The sequence below is a fragment of the Haliaeetus leucocephalus genome, unplaced genomic scaffold, assembly GCF_000737465.1.
Source record: "Haliaeetus leucocephalus isolate CR32 unplaced genomic scaffold, Haliaeetus_leucocephalus-4.0 Scaffold228, whole genome shotgun sequence".
Classification (NCBI taxonomy): domain Eukaryota; kingdom Metazoa; phylum Chordata; class Aves; order Accipitriformes; family Accipitridae; genus Haliaeetus; species Haliaeetus leucocephalus.
Genome location: NW_010972664.1, coordinates 18,085,821 through 18,104,032, shown reverse-complemented (window position 1 = coordinate 18,104,032; position 18,212 = coordinate 18,085,821). Strand labels below are relative to the sequence as shown.

At 40.9% G+C, this 18,212-nt stretch overlaps 1 protein-coding gene across 1 annotated transcript in view; it reads right to left on the bottom strand.

The window, feature by feature from the left end:
- The window catches only part of GRAMD1C (GRAM domain containing 1C), a 52,183-nt gene that overhangs the window by 4,680 nt on the left and 29,291 nt on the right, over positions 1-18,212 (bottom strand). The window contains exons 6-13 of the mRNA XM_010567424.1: positions 16,944-17,062; positions 15,690-15,810; positions 12,110-12,272; positions 5,358-5,504; positions 4,478-4,596; positions 3,209-3,351; positions 1,425-1,528; positions 528-707 (exon numbers count right to left, since the gene is read on the bottom strand). Of these exons, the coding sequence (XP_010565726.1) occupies positions 528-707; positions 1,425-1,528; positions 3,209-3,351; positions 4,478-4,596; positions 5,358-5,504; positions 12,110-12,272; positions 15,690-15,810; positions 16,944-17,062 (1,096 nt within the window). The remainder of the gene's footprint in view (positions 1-527; positions 708-1,424; positions 1,529-3,208; positions 3,352-4,477; positions 4,597-5,357; positions 5,505-12,109; positions 12,273-15,689; positions 15,811-16,943; positions 17,063-18,212) is intronic.

The following is an 18,212-nucleotide window of genomic DNA, read 5'->3' as shown; positions in this document are numbered from 1 at the left end:
CCAAAACCCCCCAAAAAAAAAAAAAAAAAAAAAAAAAAACCCCCCCCCCCCCAAAAAAAAAAGAAAAACCCCAAACCCCCCACACCACCAAAACCCCAAGACGACAGGGCCAAGGTGAGTGACAAAGTCTAATCAACTCATGACTTGGGTGTGCAGTTATTTGAAGAAATAAAGCAATTTTTCAGCAACTTTAAAAAAGTCAGGTTAAGTGTCTTTCTGATCCCATCTTATTTTCAATCCTATGCAGGTACAGTGCAGCATTTTAGGTTTTGGTTGGTTTTTGTTTGTTTGTTTTAAAAACAGAAGCTGAGATTAGGTTTGATTTCATGAGATAATCATCATGAAAGTGACTATGCATGCTCCAAATCTATTTTATGCATGCTTGAACACACTAAAGCATTTGCTATCACACCCATTAGATAAAGACAATGAGAGTAACATACACTCAAGTGTTACTCATGTGCTATTTTAAGAGTTAAGTTTCTTGAACACACCTTTTGGTAAACACTTGATATCAAAAGTCCTACCTATTATGCTGCTCTGGGACTCTACTCCCATGTCACCAGAGGAGTGTTGGGAAGAACGTTTAGGAAGTGATTCTGCCAGACTCCGGTGTAAAGTGCGTCGTCTTCGTCTCAGAGCAACTAATTTTCCAGAGTCTTCTATGGACTGATTAATTGCATATTCCTCCATTAGGAGATCTGATTCTGCAGTGGCATAAAAATAAGGTTACTGAACTTTCAAAAGGAGAGCTGAAAAGCCTAGCGCTGAAGATTTAAAATTGTGAGATATGGAGGGTGGCAGTGAGAGGAATAAGTGCACCTTCTAGTAAATGAACTTAAAGCAGGCAATTGACATAAACTACACCTTGGCCTGTACTACCTGTCCTGTTTGCTAGAGGGCACGTAGTACACTTTTCAGATATGGTGTACACTCAGCCTATGCAGGACTGTTTAATGATATGTTAGACAGCAGTTGGAAGAGCACTTCAAGACACTGTTAGACTGAGACTGGGAATTGTGTTAGACTGCGAGCTTGCAACCATGGCTGGCCAGGCTGTTAACAGACATAGCCAAGGAGCCTGCCAAGTGCCACTGCTGCTCTTCTCAAACCCACAATCAAGGAAATACTTAAAGATAGGCAAAGGCAGTTGAGAGTAACAGCCTTCCTGCTGCTCCTCATGTTTCCTTCAGAAAGCAATTATGACAAGGTATACAAGAGCTCCTTGTTAGCATTAAGCTACGAGGCTTCTTTTATACCCTGGAATTGGCAGATATATTGATGACAGGAACTTCTGACTCTGAGATTCCTTTGGTGTTGCCTTCTTTTCAAACCATTATTTAAGGAATCAAGTTTGACAGACGTGGAAACATACATAGGAAAGATAGCCTCCTTACTCCAGCACAAAGAAGAAAATGCCTCACCAAGTTGTTTGAAATTTTCCTGTATTCCTCCCCAGGTATTCTTCTCAATTACGGACTTGACAAGGCCCCAAGGCTGTTTTTTGTACTTCACTTCTGCAGAAACTCTAATAAACAGAATGCAATAGTGAAAGAGTGCTCTTCTAGGTAGCACAGTGATAGCAGAAATCTCTTATCAGAAGCAGGCCTCTAGCATATGTCCATAATCTGAAATATCAAATGGAACTGCCTTGGCATTCTACCTGGGCAGCACTTAACTCTGAAGCAAGGCAAGAGACAGACAGTAGCAAAGACAACGTATCTAGCTAAAGCCTCAGGAAATTTGAGTGTCCAAATTATGGGAAACATTTTGAAGTGTTTTCCTTCAGACTCAGGCTAGCAGAGAAATTCTCTCCTCTGAAGTGTTCTCATTTTAACATACATTTAAAACAGGCTTCAGGCTTTCAGATCATAAAGTCCTGCTTTTTACTCTGTATGTGTACACATGATGTATTACGTGGGCACTGCAATGGCAGCAGGTGAAATTCATTATCACCACTCATACACCAAGTGCTCAGATCCTACTCCAAGCAGACAGAAATTAAAATATGTCTTTCTGTGAGCATGACAGAGAGAAAGTAACATTCCTGCCTTGCCTTCCCCAGGTCAAGCTAATCAATAATGCTTCCAGAATAGAAATTAATTGGAGTAGAATCCTTCAGAGGGCTGCTTTAACAACTGAATGAATCCCATTAATTTTGATTTGTTTAATTCAAGAACACTGACTGTCCTAGAATATACTTTTTTTCAATATTTTCAAATAATCATCAAAATCAATGTAAGCCCACTGTGTTTCTAGTCTAACAAAACAGCAACTTTCAAATAGAGTTTCTGAGCCATTTTAAATGCACTATAATAAAGCCAGCTGTAATACCACTATGCACCTTCTGTTCTATACATGCATGCTCTGTGCACCATATTGAAGCCTAGGTTTTTGCTCTTACCCTATGGCTGCCATGTGTCTCAGATAAAACAAATATAGCTCTCAAAGAGGAAGAATGACTCAAAAAAAAATCATCTAGAAGAGTTGTGCAAGGACCTTTCTTCCCTTCTCCTCCTCCCAGTAGAGAGGGCGTCTTTAGCACTTTTATAGCTGAATAATAAATCCAGGCTTGCTTACCTTTCCTGGGTACTGATGAAGATTGAGTTGAAAGGTCTTACTAAAGACAGCACAAAAACTACCAAGGATTACATAGTCAGAAAGTCACACAAATGCACTGAACATGGAACTTGATCACTTCAGGCATTTTCAACAAATGGGAGAGGAAAGGGAAGTGCCTTCTAAGACTCCCCTATCTAGGTAGAGTTTAATAATGAAGTCTGATTCGCTTGAGTACCTTCCCTGCAAAAGTAGATACGTTCTATCTTCCCTGCACCTTCCTATGAAACCATCCTCCTCTGCAGGCCCTTAGCAAGGATATCCGGGAAACTTTGTAATAAAACATCTCAAGTAGTTCCAATTTATCCCACTAACACAGCTGCACTTGAAAACGCACAACTGGTCAGAACCCAGTTCAGTCTTGGAGATGAGTTCTGTACCTCAGAGTCAGCATAAGAGTTCATTTCTCAGTGAGTTAATGAGATCCAAATACAGCATACATGTGACAAGATAAACCAAGCTTATTTTTCAGAAGAGAGAAACTGACCTTCTCTATGCTATTGGCAGATCTTTTGACAAGCACACTTCATTAACCCATAACATACTTGCCTTGGCTTCTCCCCTCCCACTGTGGACCACTCAGGCTCACCGTAATCGACACTTGTGACTGGATGTGCGGCTGATGCAATATCTGTTCACAGTGTAGAAATAATCATGGTAGGGGACATCATGGGTCAGTACCTCAGCATCCACCTGATAAGACTGACCTTTCTGGCTCTGCTTATGCAGGATCTACCATAAAAAAAAATATATATTCATGGTACCTGATTTGTTTTACTTTTTTTTTCTCCTTCCAGCCTGAATTCCTTAGGCTAGATCAACCGACTCCAAGTGAACTACAGTAGGGAGAAAGCCTGAACAACCACAGTAAAAACCAGTTCAGAATGGCAAGTGTAGATGAGGTGGGGAAAGAGAAGATGCCTCCCACTAGAGCCAACATAGGCAGCTGCAGTACTTCCCCACTGCCACTTCAAGTACCAGATGCAAGGCTGGCCACTGACTCATGACCACAGCCCTTTTTTGAGACTGACCTATGAGACCTTTCCCAAAGCAGAATTACAGAGTGGTTGAGATTGGAAGGCATCTCTGGTGGTCATTTTGTCCAAGAACACTGCTCAAGAAGGGCCACCTAGAGCTGGTTTCCCAGGACCATGTCCAGATGGCTTTCCCATATCTCCAAGGAAGGAGACGCCACAACCTTTATGGACAACCTGTTCCAGTGCTCTATCACCCTCATAGTGAAAAAGTGTTTTGTGATGTGCAGGGTGAACCATCTGTATTTCAGTTTGTGCCCATCACCTCTGGTCCTGTCACTGGGCACCACTGAAAGGTGTGGCCTTTGGTGGTGAAAGCCTGACTCAGTCTTCTTTGCACCCTCCCTTCAGATACTTACATACATTGTAAGATCCCCCCTGAGCCTTCTCTTCAGGCTGAACAGTCCCAGCTCTCAGCATTTCTCATATGAGATGCTCCAGTCCCTTAATCATCTTAGTGACCCTTCACTGGACTCTTTCTATCTCTCCCTCGCACAGGGGAGCCCAGAAGTGGACACTGAAAGCATTTAATTGCACCTTTTCACCCCCCAATTCATAAGAGATGTTAATACTTTTCCCCACAGACTTTGTAGGAGAAGTTTACAGCCATCTGTAAAGGTAGAAAGCCTCTCTGATTTCATCAGCATTTGCTCACTAATGGTAGGAGGGGCAGCAACCTACCCTTAGAGATGCTACGTTTAAACTGCAGTTCCACATTCAGCTCACTGAACTCTAATCCATGGTCAGATCTCTGACAGACCATAGAGTTGACCTCTCCCTTGCTTTAAAGGGCACTGGACAGACACACACACGCACACAGTTACCTGCTTTTCAGTTGCAGTCGTGAACTTCCCACAAAGTGGATTGTTAATCGTTACAGTGTATGTCAAAGTCCTCAACTGATTGCCACTGGAATCTCTATTCCAAGGGGTTGATACAGCATCTAGATGAGAAATTACACAAAATATCACATGCAGATTACCTAAAAGGCATTTATCTCTGCCCTTTCATATCTTAAGAGTTTAGGAACGGGGGGGGGGGGGGAGAACTGATTCCAGATGGTTGTGGGTTTTGCAGGAAAAGGGAAAATTGTAGTTCACTGATGAACAAAGGTGAGGCACTATGTAGCTGAACTTGAGTCTACTGAAAGAGACCTGAGGGTGGGGAGAAGAGTAAGCAATGAAATGAGAATATGTCATTTCCCATCTGCTTAAAGTTGAAGAGATTCACTTAGCATTATCAAATGCTTTTGCCACTTTGCCTTCCAAGCTGACACTGAATAAATACTACCCCTTTTGACTTAATTTTCTGTTCTTATGATCTCGGTGAATAAAATTTACTCATCCAGAAAATTAAAGCCTGTGAGTATCATTTAGGAGGATGCAATGATTTTGCCTGTGTGCCAGCCATACACATTTCACTACCCCACAGAATGCATCAACTTAATAGCCTTCGCAAAATTCAGGCATTAAGGTGCAGTTTTGTGGTGCACTGAAATGAGGTTTTTACTCTGAAATGTGACTGATCTACAGAAACAACAGGCTAGTTTTAAATACCCTCTCTCACAGTGAAACTTTAACGCTTCAAAATTCTTTTAAAGCAAGGAGAAACTTAAAATTCAACTTAGCCCTATTTAACATTTCTCAGAGGTTGAAATTTTCAGCATAGTTTGCAACACGGACAGAAGGGAGAAGAGTCTATTACCTACTATACTCCTGGAATTGAGAAACCTCTGCATGAAGTGAGAATTAGTGAAGAGGATTTCAAACATCTTGTCTGCAGTGATGTGGAAAACTCTGTTTATAAAAAGTCTCCCATAGAGATCATTCTCAGACACAGTCTCCTTCACTGCTAAGGAAAGGCAGAGAAATCAGGTTAAGAAAAGAACAGTATTATGAAGAAACTTTATAATATTCTAAGCTTCATTACAGCTCAAATCCCTCCCAAGCTTGCATCAGCATTTGTTTCTCACTCTCAGAAACCCAGTAAAGATAGCAGCACATGATTTGGTGGGTAGGTTGTCTTCAGGAGCAAAGTCCAGAATTGATTTTCAACACCCCCAGCCCTCAGCCTGCTATTTCCCTGTGCAAACATAAATCGATAAATCAACATCACAAGGTGCCATCCCTTTAGTTTTGCCTTCAGTATTCTACTAATCCTACAGGAAACATCGGGGAAGACAAAAAGTTAGCATATTCTTCATTAATATGTTTGCCTATTGTACAAAGGACACATGCATAGCAAGCAGGACAGTAAAACCATACTAGCTTTCTTCATACTGGTGGCTAGTTTGAGAATTCTGCTTTTAACATCTGTAATGCTGGTAGTGTCCACAGTCTAAGAGACCAGGTAGACTCCCAAACAGTTCCTCAAACTGTTCCTCCCTCCATACCTATTTATAAGAGGAACACAAGAGGTACCCTGCTCCATTTTGCAGTCCTGAAAAGTGCACCAAGATGCTGGATGCCATCCCCTATTTCAAAACCACCAACAAGCGCCCCAGTAGCACTCTGTAGCTGCAGCACTGACCTTTGCTATTTCTGCTTCTTGTTGGTTGCTGGCATGACTCAGCTTTGTGGTTGTCTCAGCCACTCTTGCAAGAGATAAGGGATGGAATTATAATCCTGGAGGGCAAGCAGTTTCTTCTGCTAACCCCAACTCAATCTGCTTATGCTTTAGAAAAAAGTCCATCCTAAACTGTAATTACCAAAACCAAACAAAAACCCCACCCCCACACATTACTAAAACGAAACAAAAAGCCTGAAAGCAAATCTTGTGGAAGCAAGACAGAAGTCAGGATGCCTAACCTTTCAACTGATGCAAATAAATGCTTAGAGCTAGCAAAGGTCAGTGCCAGCCACCAATGCAAAGGTAGCCTAAATATCAAGCTATAGTTCACAAGCTGCCTATAGGCTAAGGTTACAACACTTAAAACATTACTGCTTGGTAGCAGTCAGTATTGAAAAATGCAAATGCAGCAACTAAACACCACAACAGTCCCCAACAAAATCCAATTCTGACTCTGAACAGACTTCTGCTCTAGTGCTGCTTCTAGTCTGCTAGAAGGTCGCTGTTATACATCTGCCTCCAGAAAAGTTTTCTTTGACTTAGGCAGGCTTCAATGTAGGACCCCAAAAGTGAAGCATGAAGGCCACATTTTTGTGCTTGCACAAGAGATGGACTTCCTTCCCATGCCATGTTCTGCTTATGCAATTTTAAGTCTATACAATTGCAAGGTGGGACAGAAAGCAAGCACACATTTTAAGAGGCCTATTTAATCAGCCAATATGCAGTCATTACAGGCTATAATACAGATTCGGCTGTGCTGAAGCATTCTGTGGGAAGCCAGAAATTCAGCCTGGGTTTTCAGCTTATGTTCGCTATATTTCCTCTCAGAGCTGAACCTAATTCTAGCAAAATGCAGTCCGAGTGAACTGTAAGTTTGACCTCTGCTAACAAGACCTCAACATTACAGACCTCTTTCAGAGTGCGCTCCCCACTTCCTCTCTTCTGCTAAGAGAGGAAACTTTACATAGGGTTGTTGACATCCCCTTTGCCTACTGCACATCAGCTAACATGCATGGAGTCAGGTACCACGTAATTCAAACCTGGTTACTCTGGTTGAGTCTTTCTCAGCTGGACCTTGACATGCCCAAGGAATCTGCTACCACTTAAAAAAAAAAAAAATACAAAGGCCCAGACACACAATCAAGTCACCATGCATCAGATAAGCTTTGACAGCTATTTGTATATACATCTTAGCAAATGCAAGGTAATACAAGTTACCTTTGCCCCATTGAGGCTTAGCTGAACAATGCAACTTCATGTTCCCCTGAAAGGCCTGAGGACAGCTACTATGTTTCTGCTGATGCCAGGTAATTTGGTAAGCCACAGCAACTTACATGCACAAAGCCCATGAGTTATTACCTTAAGGTGCAGATCTTGCTACTGAGATATTTTACTCTTCAAGCATGAAGTCTGTCCTCCTTGTACCAAGTCTTAAGCAAGAGCATCCACGGGTCTATACAAAATTTCCTTTTAGTTGATTTACCTATATAATCTAGTCATGTCTCTACTAACAGTCCATGAAGTGCCAAGTGCATGAAAGTATCTATTGAGAAATATGTTTTTACTTACAACCCCTTTCAGCTCTTGGAACAAACAAACAAAATTCTAACAAATGGTGTTACGACATAAAGCAGTATTTTCAGAAAATCCAAGCTGAAACTGGCTTGATATATTGGGCCCATCAGTCACTTTAGATGCCAGGATTCTAACAGCTATTTTCCAGAAAGCCTGGAAGTCTTTCAGGCAATAGGTCTGGAAGGTGCATGCATGTATGAATGCTACAAATGAATATGCATGTTTGTCTACTGTTTTCTTTTAACTCACAGGTAAACCTACCTGCCTTTTGTTTATCTCCATACTAGAGCAACAAGCATTCTACCTAGGACTGGCTTAGAAATACTGTTTATGAACAAAGCGTTTTGTGCAGGTATCTAGATAGCAGTTTAACTCCTTCACTTTTAATGCTGTTCTAACTGCTCAGCAGTATGCAATTAACCACTAACTCTCTTAGCCTGAATACTTTTATAGATGAATTGGAGCTATTGTCTGATAAGAGAACAGGAGATTATTCTGACTTTAGGTTAGGATCCCTAGGGACCCAAAAGTAAACATATTACCCAGAGTGTCCTGGTTCAGCCTGAAGACAGCAAGTCTGTTCCCTCCCCCACTATTGCCTTGCACTTCATAAGGTCATTTTCATCACTGAAAAGCAAGCTGTGAAATAATGTTTGAATATAATACTATCATGCAGCAGTGATTGCAGAGGTTCGAAAACATCTGAAGTGCAAAAAAAATAAGAGACAAAACTGGAGGGGGGGAAGGAGGGAGGAAAAAAATTGTTCTTAAAATTCCCATTAACAACCAACTGCTTGACGCTAAACACACACCACAAGCAAATTAAGAAAGCTGAACTGATAAGAGCAGAGGCTATCAAACAAATTAATAAGACGGCTGATTTTTCCACTCCACAGAGTTGGGGGAGGATCAGGAGAAAAAAAAAAAGTATATATGCAAATCTTGGCACTGTTGAGGATTTCTATGCTGCGAGGGATGAGGAAAAATTGCACACTGCATGAAGAATATGGAGGTAGGAGCCTTTGACCAGATACACCTGAAATCAAGCCAATAAAACCAGTTCCTAGAGTGAACATGTTCCAGACACCATCTATTTAAAGACTGCATCACCAATATTAAATTAACCATTATCAAAGAGCTCTCCTATACTTTAAAAGACCAAGTACAAAATTAAGTTGGGGAGGTACTAAGTACTGTGACAATGCTAGCTTCTTCCAGTTCACAAGATAAAAAAGACTTATTCCTTTTGCTTTTAGATAACTCAGACATATATCCTCCAAACCCCAAAGCAACAAATAATTGATAGTTATATGTTCAACAGAATAGGTGCTTTTGGTATTTTGATTAAAATGCCAACAAGATAACAGGGCTACTCTTCCTTACATATACTGTATATCCAAAATTTCAAATCTGGGGGGGGGGGGGACGGGAAACCCAACCAAACCAGGGCTGAACTAGTTTCAGTCACCCTGTATTTCATTTTCTGCCCCATATATCCCTATCTGCAAGAAAAGTCAAGCCCATCTCACAGCACTACAGTGCAAGCTGTTATACTCTCCTGCAGATAACATGTTTAAGGTGGTTATTGGTACAGATAGAAAGAATACAAAAAGGCTGTCAAGTTATGCAAGGACATCAGGAATTTATGATGTCCCCATATACAGAAAAGGCTGTTTTCCAATTTCCTGCTTCCCCCTTCTTTCTTTGAAGTATTTTATGCTGCTGAACATTGTCATTGAAAAAAAAACAACAAAAAACAAACCACAAAAACCTACATACAAAAATCAGTTGAGGAAATTCAAAATCTCCTGCCTCTATTATTTTGGAAATACATATTCTGTGCTTGAACTAAAATTTGTTTTCTCACATTTAGAATCAAGACCGCAGATATTAATTTTTAACTTAGCCAAAAGTTTGTCATGGCTCAAGATTTATACTCCAATTTATGAAACCGAACAAAAGCACCAAGACGCAGGTCAATAGGCCAGTGGTACATAGTGAGACACATACCCCCCATCCCCCAAGTAAGCAATGTGAGAATTGCTTAGGGCAAGGGAACTAGTGTTGCTAAGGCTCTGGCATTCCAGCTTTGGGTGTCAGGTGGACCTGGAGTTGGAGAACAACAATCTTGAGCTTGCCCCTCACCTTATTTGCCAGGACACCTCCATGGGCAGCCTGAGTATGAGCCAGAGGACACAAGAGAAATTAATCGCATGGGTAAACCTTTGCCATGTAGGAAAGCTAGTTTCATTTGCATGAAAGAATTCACCTTGTAAGAGCTTAGGGCAAATGCAATAGAAAACAGACAGAAACAGAAGAAAAAAAATTTTAAGCATGAAGAAGGGAATCTGAGAGAAAAGATTCATGTTGTGGGACTAGAAAATCCTGCTCTGAGTAAAAAAAGACTAGTCTTGGGGGAGGGAAAAGAAATAAGAAAAGTAGCATGAAGTCAGTTCTCTTTTTATTAAAGAGACATCTCCAGTTTAATATGCTGTATTTACTCAACATCACCCAGGCAGGGAGTATTTACTGCTATCGTTTAGACAAACAGCAGCATGAAAGACAACAGGACTATTCTCAGTCAGTTTCACTGGAGACCTTTGCCATCAAAAATAAAATCCAGAGACAGAAGAGAGATGTGGTACTAAGAGGATAGGAAAACTGCAAGATATCTAAAACATCCGAAGGCCAAAACTTTCTGCTGCTCTAAAAGACACACCTGTGATGGAGTAAATAATTAATTTGTGAAGCTTATTAAGTGTGTAGGAGTATGGCATAAACAGCAGTCTGTTCAAGTAGGTATATTCACAAAAATGGTACCACCTGACATGCATCTGGTTGAATCTGAACTCAAGCAAACACCAAGGCAGTATGGGTGAGCAAAAGAAAGTTAGTTGAATATAAAGTATATCCTCAGGCAACAATCACAACTTGCAGGCAGACAATTCAATCCATGACTTTGAAAGCTTTCCTGGACGCCTCAGTGATCCCAACATAATGACATCTGCAAGCAACTTCAGTTGTCAACTGTGTTTGAAAGGATGAGAGGCAAAGTTTCTCAGCCAGATTAAGAACTGCCCTCAATTAACTGAACTGTTCTATTCCTGCCAACAGGTGATAAAAGTAAGTTATCTCTTTGCATATGAAAGAAGTAATTCAGTTGCTACTAAGCACACTGCTATTGTTGAGATTTTCTGTCTTTCATTTGCACACCACCATACAACTTTGGAACCAATCCAGGTTGTGCACAATTTACAGAATCCAAGATGGAGATATTTAACACAACATCCACCACAATTTCAGTGAGCTGTTTGAACAGCTACAGCCCTTTGGCACGGTAAGTGAAAAGCTCACCCTAGAGAGCAAGAACTTGTCAGGGGCTACTGTGGGACCACAGAACAAGCACCCACAGACCTCAGCAGAAGTCTCACTGCCACCCAGCCCGGGTAGAAGGCACTCTCTGGCCTTACTCTCTCCCCAGGACACAGCAAAAATGCTTATACCAAAACCACTATGAGACATACAGCTATGCTTTTCTCTCCTGTGGTGAGAAGAGGAAAGGAAGCACGTAATAGCCAAGTTACAATCTCTACACTACTGTGATATCCATGTTTCTTCTCATCTTGTACTGGATAATGAGGTATGAGTTATGATGATGGTATATTAGGATCCATTAATATACTAACTCTGTTGGCACACAAAGTGTAATCTGCTCCAAAATACATGTTAAGATTTTTCCTGTTCAGAACAGATTCAGAATATGCACAATACACTCCTGAAAGCTGGGAAGTTGTCTTGCCTGGACTTTCAGTGAATTCCTCAGTTTAATCCATCAATAACATCGAAGCCCATATGCCTTAAGAAAGTATAAGTGTAAAGAAAGGGAGGTGGGGAGGGTGGGGCAAACTTGCAGAAACTGGGGAACAGTCTGAAATGTTTCACCTCAGTTCCCAAGAAGGGAGAACAAAAGCAAAGAAAAATATTTGAAATACCTGTGAGAGCATTGAAAGTGAACAAACACCACCACATTGTCAAGAAACTTTGTTTTTTAAGTTTAAGCTGTTAGCAACACTTCACCCACCAGAGGGAAAAAAAGCAAAACCACTTGTTACTGTTCTAAGCACCCCCAACAACAACTTTCTTTTTTCTCCTCAGAAACTAAGTAAGATACAAAGACCTTTTTTGCTGCATTTCTGTGAAACAAATGAGCAAAAAAGTTTCATAAGATCAGAAAGTTCTCTAACTTGCTCCACAAGTGAGAGGGAACACCAGAGTCAGGTTGTCTTACAGATCCCAACTGTTAAGAGATTTACCTTCTTCACTATCTGAGGCACTGCTCTTCTCTGGAAGATTTTCATTCTCATTCAGGTCCAAGGACTTTTCTAAAGACCTGCTCCTGACTAGCTTAACAGGTTTTCTTTCTGAAGATGGAAGAGGGCTCTTCTTTACTTGCTTCTCACTTGGGGACTCCTCCACCTTAAACAACCAAGAGAAAAAAATGCATCAGTAATCACAGACCATTAAAAAAAAAAAAAAAAGAGAGAGAGAGAAAGTTACTTTCAAAGAAGAAAGCCCACAAGTTTTATCTGCTCAATTACCACAGAGTCAAGCACTAATGTCTCACTTGTTCCCCTACACCAGCCAACTTCCATTCCTCTTTATTTCAAACTTTCACTTTACCCTGGTAACAAGGGACAGACTTACTCATCTGTACTGTTATATCAAGAGCTGCCTTAAAAGGGACAGTTTACTCCCCATCCAGTCACCTTGCACCCACCTGCATGGTTTGGTCCTCTTCCCTGCATCAATGCTAGCATTTATAAATTCATTAACCTAACACAGATTATTTACTTTTTATTGATCAGGTTAGTTTTTTCCTGCCAGTTTAGCAAGGGGTCCAACAATCTTGAGGAGAAGCACAATGAAAATAGGCAGAGCCTCCCTTTTTCAGCAAGATTAGATCATCCCAATTACACATTTGAAAGGTGTTCTTATTCTGCAGGTCTCCATTATCCTCTGGAAAAAAAAAAGTTTTAAAACACTGTCTAGACCCATCCTACCTATAAGATGTTACTTCTCAGAAACAAAGCAATGGAGTATCATTTGCCATCTCTAACACATAAGCAGGAAATCCCCCAAAACATCAGTCACTGAATCAATGATGCAGCTCTTAACCCTAAACCATAATAACTGGTGGCTAAACTTACATGCCATTGCACACTTCAAGAAGTAATTTCTAGTGAAACTGTATGCACAAGGTTCGTACATCTCAAAATGCCACCCAAAAAACTTGGCTACGAGCTTTGAATCATAGTTTTCATTCTAAACCTCTCCTCAAAGCTCCCATTGCCTCCAGTGGAACAGCTGGGATCAACAGTAGTACAGCCCCCCATATGCAGTAGTACACGGACCATAATAAATAAGATCAGGCCTCCTCAACTGAGTAGTTCCGATTCATCTGCAATAGCATCATTCCTAAAGATTATTCAGCACTGACTCAAAAAACCAAGAGCATGCACTACTTGAATAGTCATCCTGTACTTCCTGTACTTCTTGGCTTTTTTCAAAATAAAGATCATCCACTTTTTTGTGCAACTGAGGGCCATTAACAGAAGGTGGGTGGCTGTAAAACTGAGAAAGGCATGAATTTGACTGCAGTATAAGCAGGCAAAAATACTCCCTCAAGGACAAAAAAAAAAAAAAAAAAAAAGGAAGACTGCACATCAGAAAAGCAAATCAAAGCAGATCAATTAAGAAATGCTCCTATTGAAAGGAGCTACCATGCCAGAAGTTACTCAGTCACACAACAGGAACTAAGACAGAACCAACATTTCTGCATCAAAATATTCTGCCAATACAGATAGAAGTCAGAAAGGAGCTAATTGTGGTAAAACAATCTAAAAACTGATACACAGATCCAGAAGAAATCCAAGGAACTCTCATAGCATTTTGATGATGATTAGGGATCTGGTGAACAAGTGGAGCTCCCACCAGCAGCATAAGAGCAGCCCACTATGCCATGAGCAGAGCAGGGAAGTCAGGCTCAAGACAGAATACAAGAGCAACAGCTCCTACAAAAAAAGCCTTTCATGATGTCAGGGAAAAGCAGATTCATGCTGTGGCTTTTGGAATAACTGGTCAACTCAAACACAGCTTTCTTGGGGTTTTTAGTGTTGGGGTTTGGGGGCAGGGAGTTTGGTTTTTCTACACTGAAGAGTAATAACTTTAAGATCTGTCAGCTGGATTTAAAGACGTATAATTTCTTCTTTATGTACATTTATCTCCTGAGCTAGTCCAGTACTGCTAAGCTCTGTCTATGGCAAGGTTTTTCTGCTTTTTAACCTCTGAACAGTGGGCTCTGGGACTGGAAGGCCTCCCTACAAGGCACCCCTTGGGAGGGAAGAAGATGGTTGAAAATACAGGTAGTAAGGTGGTTCCCACATTGAGATGAACTGCACTTAGAGAAGGAGATGAGCCATGACTGATGTTACACACAGACTTTCTTTAATCAACTATGGACAGCTATTGTCAATACTTTTTCCAAGACAGGCTAAGTACTATAGCCAACCCCTCCATTAGTTCAGATCTTCCTCTGAAGAGAGCTTTGGGACTTGTCTACCAGAGCAGTACAGGAGAGGTTAAACCTGTTTCCCTCAAGTCTTTGGAAGGTGATTAACTGTGTTTTGTATCATCAGCACCATGGTTTTTGATAAATACATTCTAAGCACTTCTGCCTCCACCTATTGCCTCTGTGCTTCTACACAATATGCTGTAATCCTGGGGCTGTGGAGAGAGCATTGACATTCTTGAGAAATACCAAGTGACACATACAGCTGAACACAATCATTATGCATTTTAGTTACACTGAAACAGTAAGCTAAACAGTTTAGTTATGCATTTATCAAGACTGCACTTTTACACTATAATTAAAGGACTTTTTAAAAGGCAGTTTATTCAAGGGAGAATCCTAGCATTTTTCCTTGCATACAAACTAAATCCCTAGGCATTACTCCTTACCAACATGCCCCATTAGATTTAGCACCTGCAAGAGATCTCTGGGAGTGGCACCCAGTAGGTGAACAAAACACTTCTTTTTCCAGGCAGAGCAATTATTTTTAAATAGCTTGCTCTTGTGCAAATAAGACTTACAAGTCCAAACCAAGGCTACCCGGGTAGATTTTTAGTTATCCTAAAGAGCCCAGATTCCAGGAGCATCCAGTCCTCCCAGGCCTCCCTTACAGCTCTCCAAAACTCTTGTTTTATACTGCTAGGATTTCCATGAGGGACGCCCATTATCCCATTAACTAAGCTTTTAATATCTGACAAATACCAGTATTGTTTGCTGGGTCTGAGTCTCTAGCCATTAACTTGGATTTTGGCAAAACTATTTAAAGCCTGCTGAACCTCCAGATCAGTTTTAGCAAGTGACAAAAGCCAGAAGATTTATATGGTAGTAAAAACTATTACAATCATCTCCTTCCTTTCCTCCTCAAATTTTCTAAAGCAGAAACAGCAATTAGGTACCCAGCTCCAGTGAAGTTTACAAGAAATGCTTTAGTGCTTTATTTGCTTTTCCAAGGTCTTTCCCTTGGGGTAAATTGTACTTCTATTAATCAAAAGAAAGTGTCTGTAACCTTTTAGGACTACAACTACACACAGGGGTCCCAGCAACTGTGCTAGACACTGTGTACACCTCAGATTTTTCCAAATTCAAGAAACATTCTTGAAACTTGAAGATATTCATATTAAATTTCTGATGTGAAAACCTCCTACGCTATTACGAATTCTCAAAGGCTTCTTTAGAAGTTACAATCCCCATGCATCCTATGCTTACAGATATACAAGTTCAGCATATATGCTACAAATAGCAAGAAAGGCTGTGTCAGCACTTACTCCTGGCAACGCATGTCTATTGAGTGACTCTCCTTCTGTTTGAAGCGTGGGTTCCGGAACTAAAGCAATCATTTTAGGTAGTTTTTCATCCCTTTCTCCAGAATCATCACAAACGCTGGATCTGTCCAAAGCAAAAAGGAAGACATCTTTGGAGATACAAGTGCTGAAAAATCTGAGAAAGCTTCTCATGTGTGATTTTTGCATTCAAACCATGGATGTTCAGCTAATATTAAAAACTGCCAACTCATTCTTCCCACATCCAGCTCGTTAATCTCTCAAGCCGTTTTCCTCAACCTAGCCACCTCTCAGAAGATTCAGCTTCTGACTATAAGGTTAGTAAAACCAAGCACTGGTGAATCAGAGGGAAAACAAGTGCTGTGGGAAGAGAGGAAACAGAGATAGCTTAGAACAAATTTGGAAGGAAAATGCTTTAAGAAAGTTTGAGACAAGAATTTTATCCTGCATCCCTTATTCCAGAGTTGCAAAGTAGTGCATTTTTTTACAGGAAAAAAAATCCAGGAAATATTTAATAGGACATCTTTTGAAGCTTGCACTGAACTTAAGATTATTTTTTTTCTAACAAACATACTGAGATAACAGCATTGAAAACAGACATAAATTACATTGTTCACTTTTGTAGGGCCATACTTATTTACAGATACAAAAATTAAAGCCCTGTTATTAGATTGACACCGACAGTTCGTAAGTTAGTTCATATTTGTTGCAAAAAATCAATGCAACCATTTAAAAAAATCCACATCTATTCCAGCTTCCTAATTCAAGCTGAGGACAATACAAAAATAAGCTAAGACCTCAGACATTGGGAGAACAAAGCAAAACAAGTGTTTCAGTCTCCACAGAGGAGAAGAAAAAGTGTCTGAACACCATATATAGCTCCATTCCATTCAGTCCTTCCATATTGTCAAAGGGCATGCAGATCCTGACTAGATACCATCATGAGAAAAGGCTGCTATTTAAGCTATGCTGCTGATATCCCCAAGCAGATCCAGGGAGAACAAGGTCTTCCTATCTCCCTCCTCTAAGGGACCTCAGCTGTGCTCCTACTATTTTAGGCAATGAACACAATTAAGTTTTTATGCACGTTCAGTTTATGCAGTTTGGTTCTTTGTATCCTTTTACTATAGGCTTAACCTTTCTAGTAAGGCTACGGCAGCACTTTGGAAAAAGAATTTCTAAGAAGAGGGTCACTGCTTCTCCCTGAACATTTCAATAAGCTTTATAGCCTCCCCTTACCGAGGCTGCCCGTTGTCCTCAGATGATGAGTGGAAGCTCTCCATCTCCTCACTGTTCAGGCCCAGCTCAGAGCCATAGCTCTGGTGCACCAGCTGCCAGAATTCCTGCTTGGTCAGCCTCTGAAAGAAAGCAAGCTAGTCAAGAACTACGGTATGGGACAGTAAGGCACAGGAGGTAAAACAGTAAGAAGTTTGAATTACGCCACAGCCTTTAACCTCAATTCTGACAAGGACTGAAAGCATTTAGGTATCACATTTCAAGATTGGATTTCAGCATTTTGAGGAACTGTACTCCTGTCTACTCCACGTTCCCAGTCCATCACTGTCCAACCAATAACACCAGACATGAGAAAAAAAATTGTTATTTCAGGAAAACACACACTCGTAGCCACTACTTGCTTCTTCACGTGTCACCAATGTTTTCACAGATATCTTCAAGGTAGCTCCCTCTTGAATTTCACTGAATGCGGCACAAGATGAGTAACTAGTAGACAGCCAGGGACTCCCTCTTTGATCTTGGACAAACTGCTTAATAGATACACACTTGTTTCCTCAGGATGCTGAGAGTGCTTTACAAATGGTGAGAGGCTAGTGTTTCAGTCACTAGAGACAGAGGTGTCTAGGTCAGCCAACTGTCCACTTTGCCAAGGTGGGACAGGAGGTCCTCACTCCGGAACACCACCAGAGCCCCCTTCATGAAAAACAGTTGCTTTTGCACAGTAACAGTATTACCTTGACTTGCCACGAGCTACTCTTCTCTTTCTCTACAATGCCTGTGCCCTGCTCTGCAAATTCACACAGCTGCTGGGATATATTTAAGTTTTCTCAGATCATAAGGAAATTTAGGAAGTGAAAGTAGTATCACAAAACTTATGTCGGCAAAGCAAGCAACTAGTTTCAAAGTCCACTTCAGGTGTACAGGGCTAAAAAAAAAAAAGGGAGAGAGAAAAAGGAAATGGTTCTGGGATTTAGCAGAGCTCAGAGACCAATACTAGCGATCTTAAAAAAAAGAGACACCACACTGGAAAAATGTGCCTCAGCCACAATCCATATTGATCAAGGGAACAGAACCGTGCTAACGAGGCAGTAACACAAGTACTGCTCACGATTTGCATGAAATGATCACATTAAATACCCATGCATTATTTAAAGGGCTTTTAAACGATCCTCCCCCCACCTCCCTGCTCCACCTGTAGAGCGTTACACTACCCGCAATTTTAGACGAGACACAAAAGCGCCGACCCACGAGCACGCCCCCACACACCCTCGG